The sequence below is a fragment of the Gouania willdenowi genome, chromosome 3, assembly GCF_900634775.1.
Source record: "Gouania willdenowi chromosome 3, fGouWil2.1, whole genome shotgun sequence".
Taxonomy (NCBI): domain Eukaryota; kingdom Metazoa; phylum Chordata; class Actinopteri; order Blenniiformes; family Gobiesocidae; genus Gouania; species Gouania willdenowi.
The window spans coordinates 7,789,802-7,811,309 of NC_041046.1; the positions used below are offsets into that span (position 1 = coordinate 7,789,802).

The 21,508-nt window shown below is 36.4% G+C and overlaps 1 protein-coding gene across 1 annotated transcript in view; it reads right to left on the minus strand.

Annotated features, from left to right (window-relative positions):
• Positions 1 to 2,041: 2,041 nt before the first annotated feature.
• The window catches only part of LOC114461273 (solute carrier organic anion transporter family member 3A1-like), a 54,618-nt gene continuing 35,151 nt past the window's right edge, over positions 2,042 to 21,508 (minus strand). The window contains exons 3-10 of the mRNA XM_028443245.1: positions 13,456 to 13,554; positions 12,039 to 12,308; positions 10,224 to 10,388; positions 9,960 to 10,158; positions 9,505 to 9,640; positions 9,256 to 9,428; positions 3,572 to 3,636; positions 2,042 to 3,383 (exon numbers count right to left, since the gene is read on the minus strand). Of these exons, the coding sequence (XP_028299046.1) occupies positions 3,007 to 3,383; positions 3,572 to 3,636; positions 9,256 to 9,428; positions 9,505 to 9,640; positions 9,960 to 10,158; positions 10,224 to 10,388; positions 12,039 to 12,308; positions 13,456 to 13,554 (1,484 nt within the window). The 3' untranslated portion in view covers positions 2,042 to 3,006. The remainder of the gene's footprint in view (positions 3,384 to 3,571; positions 3,637 to 9,255; positions 9,429 to 9,504; positions 9,641 to 9,959; positions 10,159 to 10,223; positions 10,389 to 12,038; positions 12,309 to 13,455; positions 13,555 to 21,508) is intronic.

The window sequence follows — 21,508 nt, forward strand, 5'->3', positions numbered from 1 at the left end:
CAGAGGAGCTTGGACCACTGATATCTGCCCACGTTTCCACCCATTTCAAAATGAAACCAGCAGGCGGAGAATTTTGATGCAAAACATAATAGATACTTACAGAGTAAGTTAGGAAAAAACACTATTTGTTCACTAATTGGATATGTCAACTCACAATCCAACTTCTTCATAAACAGTAAATAAATAAATAGATTAAATAAAATGTCATTTTAATAATCACCTAAATGTAAGTGATTCTGAGAAAAGTAAAGGGTTGATTTAAAAAAAAGGAACAAAAACATCATCATCATAATGCAGTATGCATTAAAAAGCTCTTCAGTGTTCATAAACAGAATTTAGAGGCCAGGTAAATTAAAAAGTGAAGGTAATCATTGCAACGGCCTGGATTCTTTGCACTTTTATCATATGGATTGTAATTTCTACTTTGTAATATGCATGCATAACCGCCATGCATTTCTATGAGACTTAATCTGGCTGGAGACGGTGCATCATGCTTTGCTTTGTCCCAGAACATTCAATAGGTCTCGTTGCATTGACAAGCATGGTGTTCTGTGTAAATGCCGCCAGGGCCCCCTCTCGCCCACAGCCTTCACTTGTTGTGGCCCTGCTCTGTACTTTGGGGGAGCCTGATTTATCATATTCACTGTTTACCTTTTCATTTGTCACTGTATAGTCTCTGCATCACTTCTGCAAGGTGCACGATCTCAAAACCAACCTGACTTCTTTGTCTGTCCACTTAAGGCTCTCACGTCAATGCTTGGTAAGAAAGTAATGAACCCCGAAATCTAACAACTTTGGTGGGTGGGAATTTGTTCTGTGTCAGCATGAGTGAGTGCGCCCCTAAAATCAAACACATTGTTTTGCACTTATTGGCCTTCATGTATCAACCGTTCAGATCTGAGCATACGAGGTGCGTTCAACCAAACTCCGGCGTTAATCAATTCTGACGTGATCGTACGCTACGATCACATCTCACGTCTGGTCTGATCCCATGATGCGAACGTGAGTGTGTGGATTTGTGCTGAAGCAGCAAAAAGTGACTGAGACTGAAAATAAAGGATTAAGAAGCCTCAGCTGTCATTTAAGCATAAGTACAAACACTTTCAGAAAAGATCTAAATGCAGGTCATCTCAAGGAGGCTTGGGCTAAAGAACTACTGGTAGGTGCTCCAGTGTCAGATGAACTGTGGGAGGAGGGTGTGTTTTATAAACTCTAGATATAGATGAATTCAATTCAACATTATTCATAGACTGCATTATTCTAAAACTAAACTAATGAATCAGTGATAGGTGTGATACTGCATAAGGTTCATTATCACACCTGTTCTGGCATTGTCCAGTACTAAGTCATTTCTGGAGTGACGTATTTAATTGTTTTTTTTCCAAACAATATGAAACAAATATTCAGCCAGACTTCAACTTGACAATATTTGGCAACTCTGACATGACGAGGCCCTTCCCCTCCCACTTAAAGCAGGCTCTCAATGCAGGCATGGTTGCAGCTCAGACATTAATGTTACTTAACTGGAAGTCTACAGCACCTCCATGCTTTAAAAGGTGACTCAGCAAAATGCCTCTCATTGCTAAGATGGAGCAGATTGGTTTTAGCAAACAGAAGTCTTAAGGTGTGGAAACCTTTTCAGACAATGCTACATAAACCTTAAATAATTTGATCATTGATGGTCTGTCCGTCTATATTTTATGATGTACAAACTCTTCTTTATTTGTCATGATGATTGTGATTTACTCTCACCTATATGTGTTTTTTTTCGACCCAGAAAGTTTAAGTAAGGGACAGTTTCTTTTTGACATTCTTTTTACTGTGGACATCTAGATGTGCCCCTTGCCTCACGTTTTTTTCATTTTGTGTAATACTGCTGGGTGTTCTTGTCTATCCTGTGTATCTGTGTTGTATAAAAAGCTATAAATATATATATATATATATATATATATATATATATATATATATATATAAAGAACAGATCTAAACGCATTATTAAAAAAACAGAAATGAAAATGAAAAATTAATTTAAAAAGCCCATGTTATGACTGATAGCTTCACTTTTTTGGTTTTCCTTCAGTAAACGTTGCACAGGCTCACGCTCCCCAGCCCGACTCGTCTAAATGTAAATAATTTTCTTGATCAAATAGCAGAGATTTACGCTTTTAGGCTGTGGATGAGTAACATATCATGTATTTCATTCAGTTATTGAGAATTACATTCAAACCTCAGCCTGAGTCTGTTCAAACACAGAAACGTTGTTCATTGCCCCCGTGTTTAAAATGAGCTCCTTAAATTACAGTTCTCACACTACTGAAAATCTTTGTTTTTCTTCACCTCAGCTGTGATGATGCTGATGTTCATCTCCAAAACGTTTATTTTCTTTGCAAATGTTTGTTTGACCTCAGTGGGCGGGGCCTCAGAACCAGGAATATTTAAGGGCGTAACATGTTAATAACAATCAAATTCAGCCGCCAAATTTATCAACACCCGATCATTGGAGCGCTGGGATTGGTCAGATATGAATGTTTGATAAATCCCACGTTGTATGACACAATGTGAACTCACGTTTGTTTTCACACATAAATGGTTGATAAATGAGGGCCAACGTCCTTAAACGTCAAATAGCAAAATAACAAACATTATCTGTGGCTCTGACATGGAGATTAGTGTTGGAAAATGTATCCGCCTTTAACACCCTAACACCACCATTTCACACACAGTACAGAGATTGGTTGAGCAGTCGTCCCTCAATGAAAGGTGATGACCTCGTCACTAATGTTTTCTCTATTTTCCTTCAATTCAGCTTCTAAAAAAGGTTTCAAACTGGTCCTAAATAACTCAATAGTAAAACAAATGATTAATGCAGACCATAATACTGTGGTTGATATTTTGGATTACTCTCTGCTTTTCTGTTTCCAAATTGTGTGATGTTTTGAAGACTAAAAGTACATCCCTACATCAGGAAAACATCAAGATGGGCTCTGATTAATGCTGCTTTCACCACTATAGAACTGACTCCATATTGTCACACGGTTCTTGGTCCTCCAGGTTGTAAACGAACTTTGTCCTGTCGACTGGATCCTGGCTGAGTTCTTTGCCCAGATTGTCCAGAGTCACATTAGAGGCAAAGATCTCGGTGGGAGTGAGGTACCCGTCGCTGTTCTTGATGTATTTCCTGTAGTTCTTTCTCAGACACTGCCAAGTGGTGGCGTACAGGATGAAAGCTGACGACTTGAGGACGATGGCGATGCTGACGTAAAGGTGCCTGTAGGCCACGTTGTCGTAGAGCATGCAGGCACCTTTTCCACCGCAGACAGAGCTCCAGAACAGACAGGTGGAGTCGATTCCCATGCCAAAGATCAGAGGGGGAGGGATGAAACCTGCCAAACAGAGGAGGGAGGGGTGCAAATCAAAGGTCAAAAAGAGGAGCAGCTGCATGTGGGCAGACAGACTGATGAAGCTTATTTCAGGTGAGGTGAAAAATTGGTCTGACATTCACATCAATGAGTAAAACTACCAAGAACACAAACACAACAGGGCAAAGGAATTTTTGGTTTGACTTTGTTACCTATTAGTCGGAGGAGCAGGAAGAGAACTCCAAGCGCATAAGATTTCAGCTCTGGACTTACGGTTCTGGAAATGAAGAGACAGTTATTCAGTCAGCATCGCTTTCACCTTATTGTAGTTCAGGAGTTTGATCACAAGAGCTCAATTTGTTTGGCCTAGTTTTAAAGGGACAGTATTATAAAAAAAATCACTTTCTAATGGTTTATCTACAGTGATATATATTCCTTTAGCCTCATTCAGAGGGTCATAAAGTTCTGTTTCCTCCCTCTCTTGTTATTCCATTATATTGTAAAAAGTCAGATCCAAACGAGCCAGTTGGATGTTTCTCGTGTTGTGACGTCACAACGTGGAAACTCCTCCTCCTGACAATCCTGACTCCTCCTACCCTATAAGACTGTGAACTCCTCCCTCTCAAACTTATATAGCTTAAATGAAAATATCAAAGCCTGTACAAAATTTGAACACTTCAAAAAGTTACAGAAGAAGGTCACACTACAAAACTTCTGCCTACTTCTTATGAGCACTTTCTCCTTTGAATACGTGTTATTTATTGTACATGAAATGTGTTTTTTATGTTGCTCAAATAAATAAACAAACAAACAAACTACCTCACAGGTAAAACAAACATAGCAAAGGCAGGTTGATATTACAGTTAATATCTTTATGTTCAGTATATAAATAATTCGGGATATAGATAAACCGAAGAGTGCTCAAAATCAGTTCCATTTTTAGTAGCCGTTATACCACCTTGTATCGCCTTTATGGGATGACCTGATGTGTTTGTGACCCAATGCGACGCAGTGGTTGGACAAAACAAATGATTATCACCTTAAATGGACTATTTCTGTGGTCAGACGAGGTGAGGAGGAGAAGAAAGACTGTTAATGATTTACTGCTGCTGCTGTGATCAGCGTGTGTTTACGCCTACTTATGCATATGCATGAAGGCCCTAAAAACAGTTTGTTTTTCGGAACTCTTTGAAAGTGATTTTTCAGAGGGCTAAAACAAAAAAAAAAAAAACAGGTGAGTTTGAGAAAATAAACCTCAAAAACTATGTTGTTGTGGTTCTTAGAACAATTGGAGATGGGTGAAAAATAGCATAATACTGGACTTTTAACACATCCACAAGTAAATGACTAAATAAATTACTTTGTTTGATTTGTTTTCTCATGTTAGCTTAACTGGAGAGTCCAAATAGTCCACAGGAGGGAGGCCAGGGACATGGGCTGCGTTCCAATATTTCCTCCTATCTCCTTTCCTATCCACTTTTCCTTAACCCCGTGGATGACATCACTGGGTTAAGGAAAGGTGTTAGGAGACTTCCTAAAGGAGTTGGGGAAAAGCCATCACGTTTGTTTCTACAATCAGACGCACTTTAACTAGGTGATGTAATAATCAGATGGTGGCGAAGGTTAATGACGTCCGCCGTGGTGAAAAAAACTACAGATTTCCGATATAATCTCAAATATCACAAGGTTTGAATGTAAATCAAAGGAAAAGAGGCTACCAGGCTACGAGAAACTAAAGTGAAACTAAAAGAACGTCACATTGAGAACGGTTGCTCACACACACTTTCCACTCACTAATATGAATTATGTTGAATAAAACATAATGTGGCTAAACATGTCTCTGATCCCTTTTTCCTGTTGTTCAAGACATATTATTGCATTGGTAATTTACATAATCTGCATCCCTTTTCAATCTTAGTGAGTTTCCATGAACGCTCAGATTAGTGGGCCCCTGTAAATGTTGTCGTCGCAATGAATTGTGGGTCTCCTTATCTGGTCTCCTTTGGTAAAGGATGCATCAGTGTTTCCTAGACTAAAGGAGGTTATAAAGGAAGCATTGAGACTCCTTTCCTCATCTTAAAGAGAACTCGAATGCTCTTTAACATGGCCACCACTTCAACACTTCTGGGGGTTAAGGACAAGTGGATAGGAAAGGAGATAGGAGGGAATATTGGGACGCACACATATTATTTACTCTTTTATTATGCTTTGGCTTCATCATTGTTATCTGCTTTTTTTTCTGATGACACTGCTATGGATCTTATGCTAGCAAAAGTAGTAGCTGCTAGCAAGCGATTTATCAAAAGCTAAAGTACCGGTAGTTCTTTGTACAATAAGTTTAAGTTACATTTGTGCAAAACTTAATTAGTGAATAATAGAAATGCCTGGAACAATACATCAATCAATCAATCTTTATTTGTATAGCGCCAAATCCTAACCAATGGTATCTCAAGACACTTTACAGTAGAGCAGTCTTATGTAGGATACACACATATGCATATATACATATATACACATACATATGTATCCCACACCCAACATGAATTCATCATGGCGGCAAGGAAAACCTTCTGTTAAGCAGCAGGAACCTTGTGTGGATCCCATTCCTATGATGAACAGCCATCCACGTTATGCTGTGTTGGGTGTGTGCCTACAAGTTATTTGGGCAGATGTCACAACATACAAGAAGGTACAAATATGACTGGAACCCCCTTTTATGCCCCTCGAGTGTTGTACAACATAATGTCATTTGTATGTAATAATGTCAGAATAAAAGTGTTCAGCTAGTGGACAATAAAAATGGAGGATGAAGTGAATTAGACTCTTTAGCTGAGCAAAAATCTTTTTCCCTGTTCTCATATCCCTGTTGATATTTAATCCTTCTCAGCTAGAAATGACTCCTCTACATTCCTGCAGTCACATGGTTTTCATTTCTCATTTTTTATGTCATAAGCTCCCTCTGGTGGTCAATATATGTACAGACATTGGTCAACGCTGAGCTTGTTGTAGCCCATGTAAAATATGTTTCATTAGTTGAACCGACCACCCCGACCAAGGCTTTTTGGGAGAAATTAAAAATCTAAATAAATAAGAAAATAATGCAGAACATGCATACAGTTCTGGTTTATCAACATAACATGGACACTTTGCCTTAACTCAGTGCTTCCCAATCTTTTTTCTCCCATGTACCCCCTTTGCATTTTTGTCAAACAACGTGTGCTTCATATCATAAGTATCCTCGAAATAATTTCATATTCTTTTTCATTTGTGGAATAGTGTCTCCAACATTGGTTTCCTAAGGCTTAATCTACAAATTTAAAACAATGAGTAGAAATTAAAGTTGAATTAAAAAAAAAATACTATGTGACTTAATTATTGTCTTCTATTGTGTGATAAAATGGCCTTTACTGCATAAAATAATCCTGTTTCAATAAATAACAAGACAATACAGTATTGTTTATAAAAGTTCACTTTTACCTTTTTTTTTAATCATATGTTAAGGTTTCATTCATTTATTCAGATGTATTATTCAAAAAGTAACTAAATGAACTTGCTGGAAATATTACTCTGAGGAAGACTGGCAGTTGACAGTAGAAACATGTCAGGAGATTAAAGTAAACTTCCTGAAAAGAAGTTGTTTGAATACATGAAAACTTAACATATTAATGGGACTGTTAGTTTGTGGTGAATTGTCAAAAAAAAAAAAAAAAAAAACCTAAAAAGGAATTTCCCAAATATTTTTAAATTAATTGTTAAATCTTTCTGAGTACCCCATGCAATGTACTCCTCTACCTCTAGGGGTACACGTACCCCTGTTTGGGAACCACTGCCTTAAGTAATTGCTGAAGAAAAACCAGTGCCGTGCCAACAATTCTCTTAAAGTTAAAATCTAACTTTTGTAAAGGACAATAAAAGTACAAAGAATTTCAATCTTGGTTTTTAAAAATGGAAATAAAGTTTAAATTATTTTAAGAAATATTAATTAATCACATAGAGAGTGAGAATCATATTCATAAACATATTTACTCTAAGAAACCCAACGTACTTTTTTGGGAAGTATTTAGAGAAAAGACTGCAGTGCTGTACTGTAATAGTTATTAGTTAGTGATTGTTTAAAAACATTTCACACAGAGTAAAGCTAAAAAACTATTTTCTTCCCTATTATTGGCATCTGTGGTTACACGTGACGTAGCACCCTCTAGTGGCCAAATCTTGAAGATCTTGGTCTTTTCCTAAACTTGAGAATATTTTTAACTCGTTCTCGTCTTGTTTAAAACTTTTAGCATTAGCTCAACGATCATTCAGACACCTGCAAAAACTCACACATCTGTCTTTATTTCTTATCGTAAATACTGCTGAACACCTAATCACAAATATAAATCTTACTTTTAGATATTTAAAAATTGTTTTGACCTATTATTGGCTATTAAAAACACACAAATAAAATAAAAGGTAGAAATTTGTCAAGATTTTAGATTTTTATGTTGTGCTTTGGAAGAGTCGTCAGATGTATTTAAAAGAAAACTGAAATTAAAGAAAGAATCGTCTTCAACTGTTCAACCTTAAACCAACCAAATATCAGAACATGAAGTTATTCAACAACTCTAAAGCCAAAGATAATTATGAATATGACACTAACTGTTTTTTTTAAACTTCCAAAGAATCATTAGCATGTTTAATAGAACATTTGGTTAATTTTATCAGTAAAAAATGCAGTATTTCCAACAATATGGAACAAAGCCACTGTAAATCAAATATTTAAATGAGGGAGTAAAACAAAAATGACTAATTACAGGCTAAGTTTTATTTGAGTTGTCTCTAATGTAATAGAAAAATGGGTTTCCACACATAATAGATTATCTGGACCAGTGGTTCTCAAAACTACAACATTTTGCTTAAAAAGCTATTTAAAAACATCTATAGAGTATAATGATGTAATGAACAAGTGATAACACACATTTTAAAGAATGTCATTTTGTAAATAAGTGGAAAGAAACATAATTTAGTGCAGTGGTTGATATGAAGAATTTCTGCCAACCGCAAAGACATTTTTTTTTCTAGAATTAATTTTTGATCATGTTTTTTGGCCTCTTTTTAATTATTTTACTGTATTTAGTTGAACTAGATTTATATTTCACAAAGCGAACATATAGAAATGTAGTTGTTTAACATTGTGTGTTGTTCTAATTTTAAAAAAAGAAAGAAAAAATTTCAAAAATCTATTTTTATTTTTGAGAAATTTCAGCCGACCCCGAGGTTGAAAAACACTGATTTAGTGGCTCTGAATAAATTAATTCCATAGTTTTTATAATTTCATCTCACACCTGAGGCGGGAACAAGACGCTGACACTTTATTTGTTTCTCTGGTCTTGTTTTGGTCTGGGTGCAGTCTGGTTCTCAGACAGTGTGGTCCTGACTAATGCTGCAACAACAAATCAATAAAATCAATGAAAATCGACTATTAAAAGCGTTAGTAACAAATTTCATTATATATTTGTTGCATTGTGGGATTTATGTCACTGACCATGCAGAGCTTTGTGTGTGTGTGCGCATGAGTGTTTGTGTGTGTGTGTGCGCATGAGTGTTTGTGTGTGGGCACACGAGTGATTGTGTGTTTGTGTGTGCACGCACGAGTGTTATCGTGTGTGTGTGTGTGCACGTGAGTATTTGTGCGCGCGCGCCAGTGTTTGTGTAACTTGCATGCACGCGTGTTTGTGCGTGAGAGACACTTTTATTTCAGTTTAATCTGCTTAAGTAGGGTTTAACTGTGCTTTACAGATAAATTGTGTTTTAAAAAAAATCAGATTAATCGACTAGTTGATTAATTTATGGAGCGGTTAATGGATTCTGAAAATGATCGTTAGTTGCAGCTCTGGTCCTGAGAACACTATCATACCTGATGAGAATGATGACTGAGGGTGTCTGGGCCATCGCTCCGATCATGCTGCACACACAGATAACACACAGGAAGGTGAGGAAAGCCTGCTGGCAGCCTGGACTGGGACACTTTCCAGGCAAAGCTACGGCCTCTTCACTGGAGCTGGATATACACGCACAGCTGGTCAGGTTCTGTAAGAAACAACAACAGGCCATAAAGTGGGAATTATGATGCAGTAGTTGTGATCTAGCCTACGCTCACACTCACTGGTTTGGTGCAGCCAGCGAAGCAGGCTGAGAGGTAGGTGACTCCATTAGAGCCACAGACAGGGCTCACTGACGCTGTGTAACAGTTACAGTTACTGTTACATGCTGACTCAGGCTTCTGCCACCACTGTAACGTCCTGTGAAAGAACACACTCTTTATCCTCTATGTGCAACTAACAACATATCTCTTAATTCACTTTTTGAAGATAGATTTGTTATGAAATATAGATTAAAGATTTCTGGACAAATTATTCCACAGTTCTATAGAACAAAGTTCTCAAACTTTTGTCTCACGTACCCCCATTTCTCTTATTTCTGAATCCAAGTACCCCTTTTTTCTGACAACAACATTTTGTTCAGAATACTACAAAAAAACAACTATAAAGCATAATGATGGAATGAGTAAGTGGTAACACACGTTTAAAAAAAATAACATCAGTAGTTTATCAGTCTTACTCGTTGCCATAAGCCACTGTAACCCCGGCAACAGGCCCAGTGTCACAGCCCAAGAAGAGGAAGGAGACATAACAGGCGGTGGACACCAGGTTGACCAGCATGGCCATGCGGACGGCCCCCAGAGCAGAGAGGTTCAGCTTCTTCACCAGGAGCCCCCCGAGGAAGATCCCCAGACAGGCACAGGGGATGGCAGTCATACCTGGGGAGGGATGGACAGGGCTGTCAGCAGTAAGACACACCAGCAGTAGTGATGTCACTGCCTACCTAGCAGCTGATTGGCTGAGGAAGTGGTGAGGTTGAACTGCTGTTCTAGGTATTTCCCTAAGAAAGCAGCAAAACCAGCAACCACAGCGATCTCCATGCAGGCGGCCAGCGTGATACAGGTGAACACCGGGTTGGAGAGAAGGTGTCTGGTTACCCGAGGGATCACTGCGTCAGAGGAGAGAGGAACGTGGAGACACAGGACCAAATAACACAACATTAAATGTCAAAGTCAGAACGTAGACATTTTAGATCTCATTACAAAACAACTCTAAAAGAAATGGGCATTACATAATAATCTGTGTACGTTCATTCTTTGGTTATTCCGTTTTAAAAGCAAATAAACAAAGTGGTTATTTTGTTTTACTGACTTAAAACCAAAACAGAATCAAAAACTGGATAAGCAGCGTTTTTCTGTTTTAAGATTAAAATGATTCTGGCAAAATGACGAACAGGACGAGAACTAAAGTCAGCTGCACCTCCACACACACTAGGACTGTTTAGGATTTATTTCAGCAAAACATAAAAATAAAAAAAATATTTGTTCTGCAAAAACAATTGCAGCTTTTTTAAGGACAGTAAAAATATATATTTTTGCACGTTGTAATACCACTAGCCACTGACAGCAGCTGTCAACACAGACGGAAGTTGATCACAAGAAACAAAGAGCACCAGTAGATTCATTACACCACCTATGGTTTCTTTAATCATATATCACGTGCATGTTTCACGTAACATCCATTTTTTTAATTTATGTATTAATAACGTTTCAATTCACCAGTTCATCAATAATGTGACTTATGCGTTCCTCTTTTTTTGGTCAGAGAGTAAAAGTTTACCTTAAATATCCAAATATCACAAAAACAGAAGAAGTTTTTATTTTAAAACAGAAAAACGCTGCTTGTCTGGTTTTGGTTTTTGCTGTATTTCTGTTTTGATTTTAAGTCAGTAAAACAAAATAACCTGATATGCAGTCAAGGTAGACAGTGCCTACCCAAGGGTGAATTGATATTTTGATTATTTGTTTTAATTATAATATAAATATAAATTATTTATTTTTCCATTTCCGATAGCCTACAGTACCGATATGTTTGAAAGAGTCAGCATTTTGTGCTTTTCATAGCCTAAATGACTAAACATCGCTGTAAGGCAGGAGGAGGAGCCAGGAGGAGGCCACACCCTCTCCCAAAAGCACATTGCTGCTCTGCCTCTGTTCCCATAGTGTGTTTTTATGTGTTTGCACATGCTCAGTCAGTTCCCCAAGATGAAAACCATTTACGTCCAAAGGCAGCTCTCTACGCTGCCTTTGGACGTAACCGCGCTATGCTAAATGCTATACGTATTTTGAGGAAAAACGACAGCTTCTAAAAGATGGGAGACCAACATCTGAGCTACCAGACCTTCAGCAAAGATAAGGTCAGAACATATTTCATGCTTTTCACAGTGAATGGAACAAAAGGAAGGATTGTTTGTGGATGCTCCTCACTGAGGCTGTTCTGAGTTGTTGTCATTTTCTCCGTGTTTCTGTGTTTCCAACACAAACAACGAACGCTCTGCCGTGTCATGAGATAAATATTGTTGGGAGAGTATGGAGGCTATATTAAATAATTGTTTATGTTTCTTTAATGGTGTTTTACAATAATGATTTTGTTAGATTAACACTTGTCAGCAGAAACATATGAAATTGTCATTGGCGTTGACATTGGTGGTCTCGATTTGCGACGCCCTGCCTACCCAACCCTAGTGGTCACAGCACGTCACTGAAAATAACCACACTGATTATTTGTTATTCTGATTAGGTTTTAAAAACCTTCGTACCTCTGAGATGCTGACACACTGACAGGCCACTGTTTACATCATAGCTGTAAATGTTCCCGTTGGGTTTGGATCCAGGACAATCCAGGGTGAGGGAGGAAGGCAGCATGGCCTGCTCACTCTCTGCTCCACTGTCCATGTCCTGCTCATCCAACGCCTGGGGGAAGCCGAACATGAAGAGAGCCGACAGGAAGAGTAAGGCACCGCAGAGCAGAAAGCCCCCCCACCACGCACCGATCCAGCGAGGGTCATCCGGGGTGATGTCCAGCTTACCTACACACACACACACACACACACACACACATCTTGAAACAGAGGCTACAATGTTGTCTTGGTTTAGTTTTTAGAGTGAACACTACATCAGGACAGCCGTGACGTCATTCTCAATCCCAGAAATCCGTTCTTCATTAAAAAGCTGAACATGTCACTGCATGTCAGACTCAACGCTGTTGTTGAGTTTTTCAGAGAGAAATATCCTCAAGTTTCTCTATTCATTATGGGGAGAGATTTGTTTAAAAAATGTTCACAAATATATTCACAATTTTCATGTGTATTCTTTAGATTTTCAAATTCATTCTTTAGATTTTCAAATTCATTCTTTAGATTTTCAAATTCATTCTTTAGATTTTCACGTGTTTTTCAGATTTTCACGTGTTTTGCAAATCCACAAATTAGTGTTGTGTTCAAGACCACACTATCTGAGACCAAGACTTGCCCGAGACCAGAATGCACCGAGTCCAAGACAAGACCAAGACTTCCGGGAGCCGAGACCAAGACCAAGACCATAAACATTTTTTTTTTAAATTTAAAAAAAAATATAAATAAATAAAATCATGACAAGGTTCGACTGGTAAATAACGTTCTCTCTTTAATTTTAGGTTCTTTTTAATACATTTGACGAACAAAAAATTCACATTTTGCCTTCTACATGTGCAATTCCTCCAGAATCTAATTTTTTTTGCCAGTCCTAATATGTGTTCAAATTTTCATGAGTTTTTGAACGTGTCTAGGCCCTCAAAAATGTGATCACTTTTTTGTAATAATAATAATAAAACTGAGGTGCAATACAATAGGGACAATTGTTGTTGCTTGGGCCCTATTTATAATTAATTATAAATTATGCAATTACAATTATAATTGACCCCAGCCCTGCATCTGCCCCCTCAATTAAACTTAATAACATTAAACGAAGGCAAAATGCAACGCAGTCGTTGTCACATCTCATTTGAAACCACATACAGTTACATTTCTGTGTCATATTTCTTCAACATAAGTGATCTTGATGACGATGTCATCATTTAGATTTAGAAATGCACAAACGTTCAACATTGAAACAGATTCTGGATGACACAAACACATACACATCACTGAATGTATTTTCTATTGGGTGTGGCCTAATGACTGTCAATCACTGTCTTACTGGTGTCAATGAAGACGGCATCAACGTAGACTTTGGTACAGACTGAACCCAGGATGAAGCCACAGGCTGGGCCGAACACTAGCGTAGAGAATAAGATACCTGGAAGGCAAAAGAAAAGTGCAATGAATAATTACCGACTGCAGTGTTTCTCAAATGGGGGTACACGATGGAACTACAGGGGGTACTTGAGGGAGACAGAGAGGGAAGAATTAACAAACGAAAGCATTAAAAATTAGGTTTAATAATGTTAATTTCAGTTAAAAATGATAATCATAATAAATATTACCAGCAACTCACAAAACAAGAACAAAAACAAACATAATAAGATAAAAAAAATATACTGAATAATAAAAATAACAGACAACAACAAACATAACAGAGATACAGACAAAATGACATAAGAAACAACCAAAATGACACCAAAAACAGTAAAACACACACACCGAGAGAGAATAATTTAAATAATACCAACAACAGGGCTGCACAATTCATCAAATTTGAATCGTGATCACAATTTTCATTGCCACGATTAAATTAACCTGATCGTCGGCAATATATACATTTATAATGTGTGCTCTGCTGCGTATCAAATCAGGCACTTTCTCAACCATTAGTCAGTGTCTGCTTTGAGTCATTTGGTGGATTAATGAGAGCTGTGAGCTGTAATTGTTCCCAATGAGTTGCATTCCATGAAAGCACTCTGTAATAATATATTTTAATTTTTAAATTCTTGGATTAACTGTATTTGTCAATTGAAAACTGCCAAATACATCGTTCTCGTAGGAGTTCTTATTATTAATTTTCTCCTTTGTCCTGGAACTCCTCCTAGGCCATAAATGCAGCACTATTGACACGTATGTCATCTCATAGGGACAATGTCATGGATGTGCAGTCGACCTTTTGTGGAGCCAAAATGTCAAGGTCAATGTCACGTCAAGTGTCAAAAACCAAAGTTTTCCATATCTCTACAAATAATTATTGTACAAGTTCAATGCTTACATACATTTATGAAAAGCTCATCTCACGTGACGTATTTTTATTTTATTTTATTTTATTTTATTGGACCGAAGCTGTACGACGTATAAGTAAAAAGATTGGTAAGGGTCAAAGTTCATGATGTCACAAAAAAACCCCAAAATACTTTTTTCCCTATAACTTGGCCACTGGTACCATTGAACAACATTTCCTTTCAATGTGTGACCTTGACCTTCACTCAAGGTCATATTTAAGGTCAAGAACTCCTCAGAAAAGTGAACAAAGTGAGACCTCAATGCTCTCAGGAGGATGAATCTCAGCCAAAACAAAACAAATACTTTTTTCCCTATACCTTGACCACAAATTGAGATATAGTGCTCAGACTGGTACCATTGAACAACATTTACTTTTTTTCTGCATTATTACTTTCAATTTAATTTTTATTTAGTAAAAAGAAGAAACTTATCAACAAATCCAGGTACAGGTTGTTATTTTTGCCAGTTTTTTCAATTTTCAATAGCCAAATATGTACTGGCCGTGCATTTTGGACTGTAAACTGTTTGTATATATATATATTTTTTTTTTTAAGTAGTGCAAAAAAAATACAGATTTTTCCCTAACATGATAAATAATTGTGATTATAATTGTGATTACAATATTGATCAAAATAATCGGGATTATCATCTTGGCCAGAATCGTGTAACTCGACCAACAACACACAAAAACAACAAACACACAAAATAATAGAAAAATATACTTAATAATAAAAAGAGACAAACAACAACAAAATGGCACCTAAAACTCAGAAATGATGATACAAATAATCTTGATTAGAACATGAACTGTAAATACAAGGGTCAGTGTTGGTCCCACATCAGGATGGAGATGACCGGAAATGATAAAAAAAAAACTATTCAGGAGCCACTAAATGCTGTTTAATTTCACTTATTTACAAAATGAGATTCTTTAAAATGTGTGTTATCACTCATCATTATGATCTATAGTTGTTGTTTTTTCACAGCATTAGAGTAAAATGTTGTAGTCGGACACAAGGGGTACTTGGACACAAAATTTAGAGAAAAGGGGGTACTTGAAGCAAAAAAGTTTGAGAACTACTAACCTACTGTATATAAGAAATACATTTATATTTTCTTAAAATTTGATAACAAAGCATTTTCTTATGTGTGCATGTCACATCATCTAACAGTAGAGGGCAGTATTGTATTTATTTATTTTTAAACGACGCAGCATCCCATCACTAAAGTCTTCTATTAGTCCAAACCACTGTATGATCGGAAACCAATAACTGAGTAGACATTGACTCAGTGCCAGGGGACTTTAAATTTCATCCGATGCCTCCAGCTGACAGACTGATTTACTGTGGCTGTAACATGCAGCCCATAGAGTGCACAGCGTAATTGATCCCAGACTAGATTATCCAGCAGGATCATAAATAATCCAGCAGGAAATGGGTTCTTGGTGAAAGAGCCACGCAGGCAGATGCCCTGGTCATCTTCATGTTGGATGCAAAAAGCTGCATCCGACGAGTGGCCGAGAGGCTGAAAGCTTGTGTCTGTGTGTGCTGCAAAGTGTCATCTATGTGCTAATGGGGTCCAGAGAGACTGATTCCTGTGTGTGATGTAACACATGACCCTCAAATTAAAAATAAATAAATATATATATATAGTCTTTATAGCTTTGCTTTCTTTCTTTTTTTAACCCTCAGGCCACTTTTGGGGAGCAGACGTGAACCTTCTGCTTATTCCATTTGTTAAACTCTCAATATCTCATATAATATAATGTCTAGTATCGCTTTTATTGCAAGATGTATAGAACAGGGCAGTGTTTCTCAAATGGGGGTACGCAATGGCACTACACTTTAGAGAGAAATACAAAAATATAGACAAAAATAACAGAAACATAAAACGGCATAAGAGACAAAACACAAAATAAGAGAAAAATATACTGAATAATAAAAAGAAAAGACAACAACAAAATACACCAAAAAAAACAAAATGATGATAGAAATAATTTTGATTAGAACATGAACTGAAAATGACTGAAAAATGAAATACATTTTAGAAATAAATCTATTCAGGTTTCATTCAACTTATTTACATAAAAATGTGTTATCATTTATTCATTCCATCATTATGATCTATTGTTGTTTTTACATAGAATTCTGATCAAATTGTTGAGGTCGGATAAAGGGGGTACTTACTTGGATTCAAAAGAAAGAGAAAGGGGTACTTAAACCAAAAACGTTTGAGAACCACTGGAACAGGAGATTTAAAATGGACGGAGTCCCATTAGAACCACATATTTTATATATCTGTTATCCTGACATAACAGCTAATACCTAATACATTTAAGCCTCTACCTTCAAAATACAAAATGCACCTTATTTTTGGAGAAAAAAAAGGAAAAAAAAAAAAAGCAAATTTTTTTATGACAAAGAGGGCAAAAATAAATGTAATGAAAAACTTTTATGGATTAATGAATAGGTCTGAAGTTGTTCAAAAGATCTGATGTGGGAAAAAATATTTATATACAACATTTTAAAGACTTATTTTATGAATAGTTCCGTTTTGGTACCTAAGGTAAAAGAGTGTAGGTTTTTTTCAATAAATGCACAAAAAGGAATAATGCCTCAAAATCAATGTTCCTGTCAATTATTGATCTACAAGGCTGTAATAAATCCATGTCAAATATTCCACTCTGCACCTTATTTTTGAAAAAAATGCATATTTTGTGTTTTTATGACAGAAAGGGCATAAAAACATAAAGAAATAGAGAAATATAATGAAAACTTTATATCAGTGGTTAGGTCTGCAGTTGTTGAAAAGATCTGATAATGAAAAAGTGGGAGAACATTTTTATATTTGACATTTTGAAGACATTTTTATGAAGGTACCATTTTGGTACCGAAGGTCAAACAGTGTAGTTTTTTTCTTTCAATAAATGCTCAAAAAGTAATAATGCCTCAAAATCAATTCCTATTAATTATTGACCTAGTCAGGGCTGTAATAAATTAATGCCAAATATTCCACTTTGCACCTGTTTTTATGACAGAAAGGGCAATAAAATAAAAATGGTATATCTATGACTAGGTCTGAAGTTGTTGAAAAGATCTGATGTGAAAAAAAGGGGAAAAAACATTTTTCTGAAGGTACAGTTTTGGTGCTTACGCTCAAAGACTGTCATATTTTCAAAGGTTCCCTGAGGGTTAAGCAGACAGTTTATAACTCTGTTTTTTATTTGTTGCTGCTCCCATTATGTGTTAGCATCACTGGTTGAGCTCAATTTGCTGATGAGTGGTGAGTGGCTGGAATAAAGTCAGGTGACACAGGATAAAGGCTAACACAACAGCTAACCAATGAACGTGCTCCTTTTTCCTCCTCTGCCTTCAAATCACAGAGAAGTACAGGACAGCTAATCCATAATGCATGTGATGCAGAGACGCCATAGCTAACGCATACACAACTATATAGACTCATGCTACCCAGCTGAAAACAAGGTTCCATGGTTTCACCCACAGCAGCACCAGTGGACATGATGATGATGATGATGATGATGATGATGATGATGATGATGATGATGATGATGATGATGATGATGATGATGATGATGATGATGATGTCTGGTGATCTCTGTACAGCTGTGAGAAAAGAAAGCATCTCTGTTCTGTAACAACAGCTGCTACAAACATTCAGAGGACGTTCCTTAGAGAACTGAGAGGAGGAACCGAGCTGGTGAGAAACCACAGCGTTAAATCATTAAAACTGTGGCTTTCTACACAACACGATGAAACCGAACAGAAACCAATGTCAAATTGTCATTTTTCATCAAAAATAGAACAAAGCAACAATCAAGTCGGCTTCACAACAATCTGATCAGCTGTATCGGATCAGCCGATATTTAGCATTTTATGTAATTAATGTGATCGGCTGTAATGTCTTTTTTTTATGTCTGCACATGCTGTCAAAAGGTCAACACTACAAAAAGTGCCATCTTTTTAACACAGTAATGCATGTTTTGTTATTGCAATTAAATAAATGAATTTATATTATTGCATAATTGTAACCTGTAATGTCTTAATTCGCCGATCCGATCAATGACGTCACTATCGTGATGAAACTTTCTGTAGATGCTCCCATTGCATCGTTTTACCGAAGACTTATTTTTTATTTATTCCTATTTTTTTTCTAATTTCAACTATTGATTTTTGATAACAATATAATCATAATATATTCGTATTAATAATACAAACATTTACTATAAATAATATTATTTCTTATATTTATAACATAATTTAATGTTTAATTTTAGTTAAATAAGAAGATAATGCCTGAATATTAATTGTTCAATTTAAGAAGATGAAATAAAATGACTTGTGTTGAATATTCAGTTGTTACTTTTGGAGAATCATGAACACGTATGATTAAGGGGGTTCTCATGGTATGACAAAAAGGCTCAAGGGGTACACAAGACAAGAAAGGTTGGGAACCACTGGTTTAGAGGAAGGAGTAAACCAGGCCAGATGTTGATAGAGCAGACAGTGATGGGTTCTAAATAAACATCTGCACAGACTGTTAGAAACAACACTGAGTGACTGCAGATTAGTAAGTGTAGTATTTTGATAAATTATATCACTGTAATCTATAATAGGAAGTAATAATTGAGCAACAATACGTTTTCTTACTAGGAAACTAAAGCAATGACTTGACCGCTAAAGAAATTTCAAACGATATGTGATTTTCTTTGTAACAGAATAAATATGACATTTTGTTAGCACCGGTGTTCGTAGTGCGTGTGTGTGTGTGTGTTTATGTGTGTTCGTGCACCTGTTTTGTTTAGTGGGGCGATGCACTCCTGTTTACTTTCACTTTCATACCAGAGACTTCTGTCTGTTTCAGGGTGATGGTGGACACAGAACGCCCTTGTTTCACAGCCGTCACTGAGTATGACTTGGGACTCCAGTTTAATTCAACAGCTGCAATGTTCATTTTGCCCATCACTCAAAAGCAGCATACAGCTTCTAACCAATCTGCTCCAGTCACACATACTCCACACACTGATCGAGCTGTTAAAGGGCCACGCACACACACACACACACACACACTAGCGATGCAACAATTAATTGTAAGGCAGTTAAAAATTGATTCATAGGTATCACGGTTCACATCGATGCTCTGAAAATTGAATCGCAGTGCTTTTTTTAAACAGCAGAGGGCACTATATATTTACCCTTCTCTTGTCCAGAAGTGTTGGCGGCAGGCGGAATCTGCTACTACTTTCTTTCTGGCCACCTTCTACTTTTAAACATGTTCATAAATGATTCCTTACCCCTTTAGCACCAAAAAAATATCTGTAATATTACGTGAATATCTGTAAAAGTCACGTTTTTCTATTAGCTCTGTCTGCTAGCGTAGCATCTCTTCTTCACTGCTAGAATATCTGCATGCCAACCAACCACTGGGTTACCAGCGCCCTCTGCTGGTCCAAACAAATATCTGACGTAAATGCAGTGCAATGACTGTTTTTTTTTAAAGTCCAATTGTTAAGGCACAAAATACATTTATGTTTGTCTGTAGGAAGTTATCAGATGAGCATCATGCATCCCTCCCCGTGCGTCACTGAGATCAGCGTGCATGCTTAGCTCTATAATCTCTTTCAATATGCAACAGACATCTGTCATCACTTAGTGTATGAACTATAAAGCATGCATGTTGTCAAGCAGCAGCTGTGGGGTGTGTGTGTTGCCAGGTTGGAACGAATTAAGCAGCGTTCTTCCTCATTACTGACGAGACGATATCCTTCCTCTGGTTTATATCAATAAGACTGAATAAATCATTTACACTGAATATCTATCAGCAACTCATGCTTAGATTCATCTGAGCATGAAAAAGAAACATTTTACAAGTTATCTTCTCCAGAAATCAAACTTTTGTGTGCTTGGAACTGGTGCTGTCAAGAGATTGAAAAAAATTGATTGATTAATGAGTTACACTCTGTAATTAATTATTCTAATTAATCCCATGTTTAACATCACTTAAAAATTGCTGAGAAAATCCCTCAGCTTGAGGTATTTTCATTTACATTAATGATGTTATTGTGGCAGATCAAAAGATTGATATATAACAAAGTGGCTCTGATTGTGATAATAATCCCATGTTGTCACTTTTAAGTTTGTGTTCACATAATAATAATGTAAGATAATTTTGAACAACTTAATACCCATCGTCTACCAACATATTGTGTTAAACACCAGTACGAAATGAAGAAACTTGTAATGGTATGTTATGTTGTCGACCTATCAGCAGAAACTCATTAGTGAAAAACTAACTTTAATAATGGGCTTCACATAGTAAATGGCTTTAGAAAAGTTGACTTTTTTAAATGTACATGAATCAATATTGATTCCTTAACTTTGATTCAGTATAAAAAATAAACTAAAGTGTGCATGTTGATGAAAATTTAGATGATGGTTGAATCATCATTGATTAGTAGGGATGTAACGATTCACTCAAGTCCCGATACAATATTTTACAAAATGGGACTGTAGTCAAATTATGACTGAAAAATATTTGTTTTTTTGGGAAAAAATAGAAAATACTGTATTATTTTCCTTTTTTTAATTGTCAAAAGAATCCCTTGATAAACTATTCAAAACAATGCAATTTAACTAAAAATAAATCTTGAATGAAATAAATAAAGTAAATATACAAATGAAGAAGAAGCTTATCAATTTAAATTCTGGTTCTATAGTAAACAATGCAAAACTGCATTATAGTTCTTTTTCTTTTTAAAAGTGCAACTGAAAATGTATTTTGTGCCTTAACAATTGGACTTAAAAAAAACAACAAAAAAAAAAACAGTAATTTCACTGTATTTAGGTCAGATAATTGTTTTGACCAGGAGAGGACGCTGGTAACCCAGTGGTCAGTTGGCGTGCAGATATCTTGCAGTGAAGAAGAGATGCTATGCTAGCAGACAGAGCTAATAGAAAAACGTGATTTTTCCAGATAGTCACATAATATTACAGATATTTTTTCGGTGCTAAAGGGGTAAAGAATCA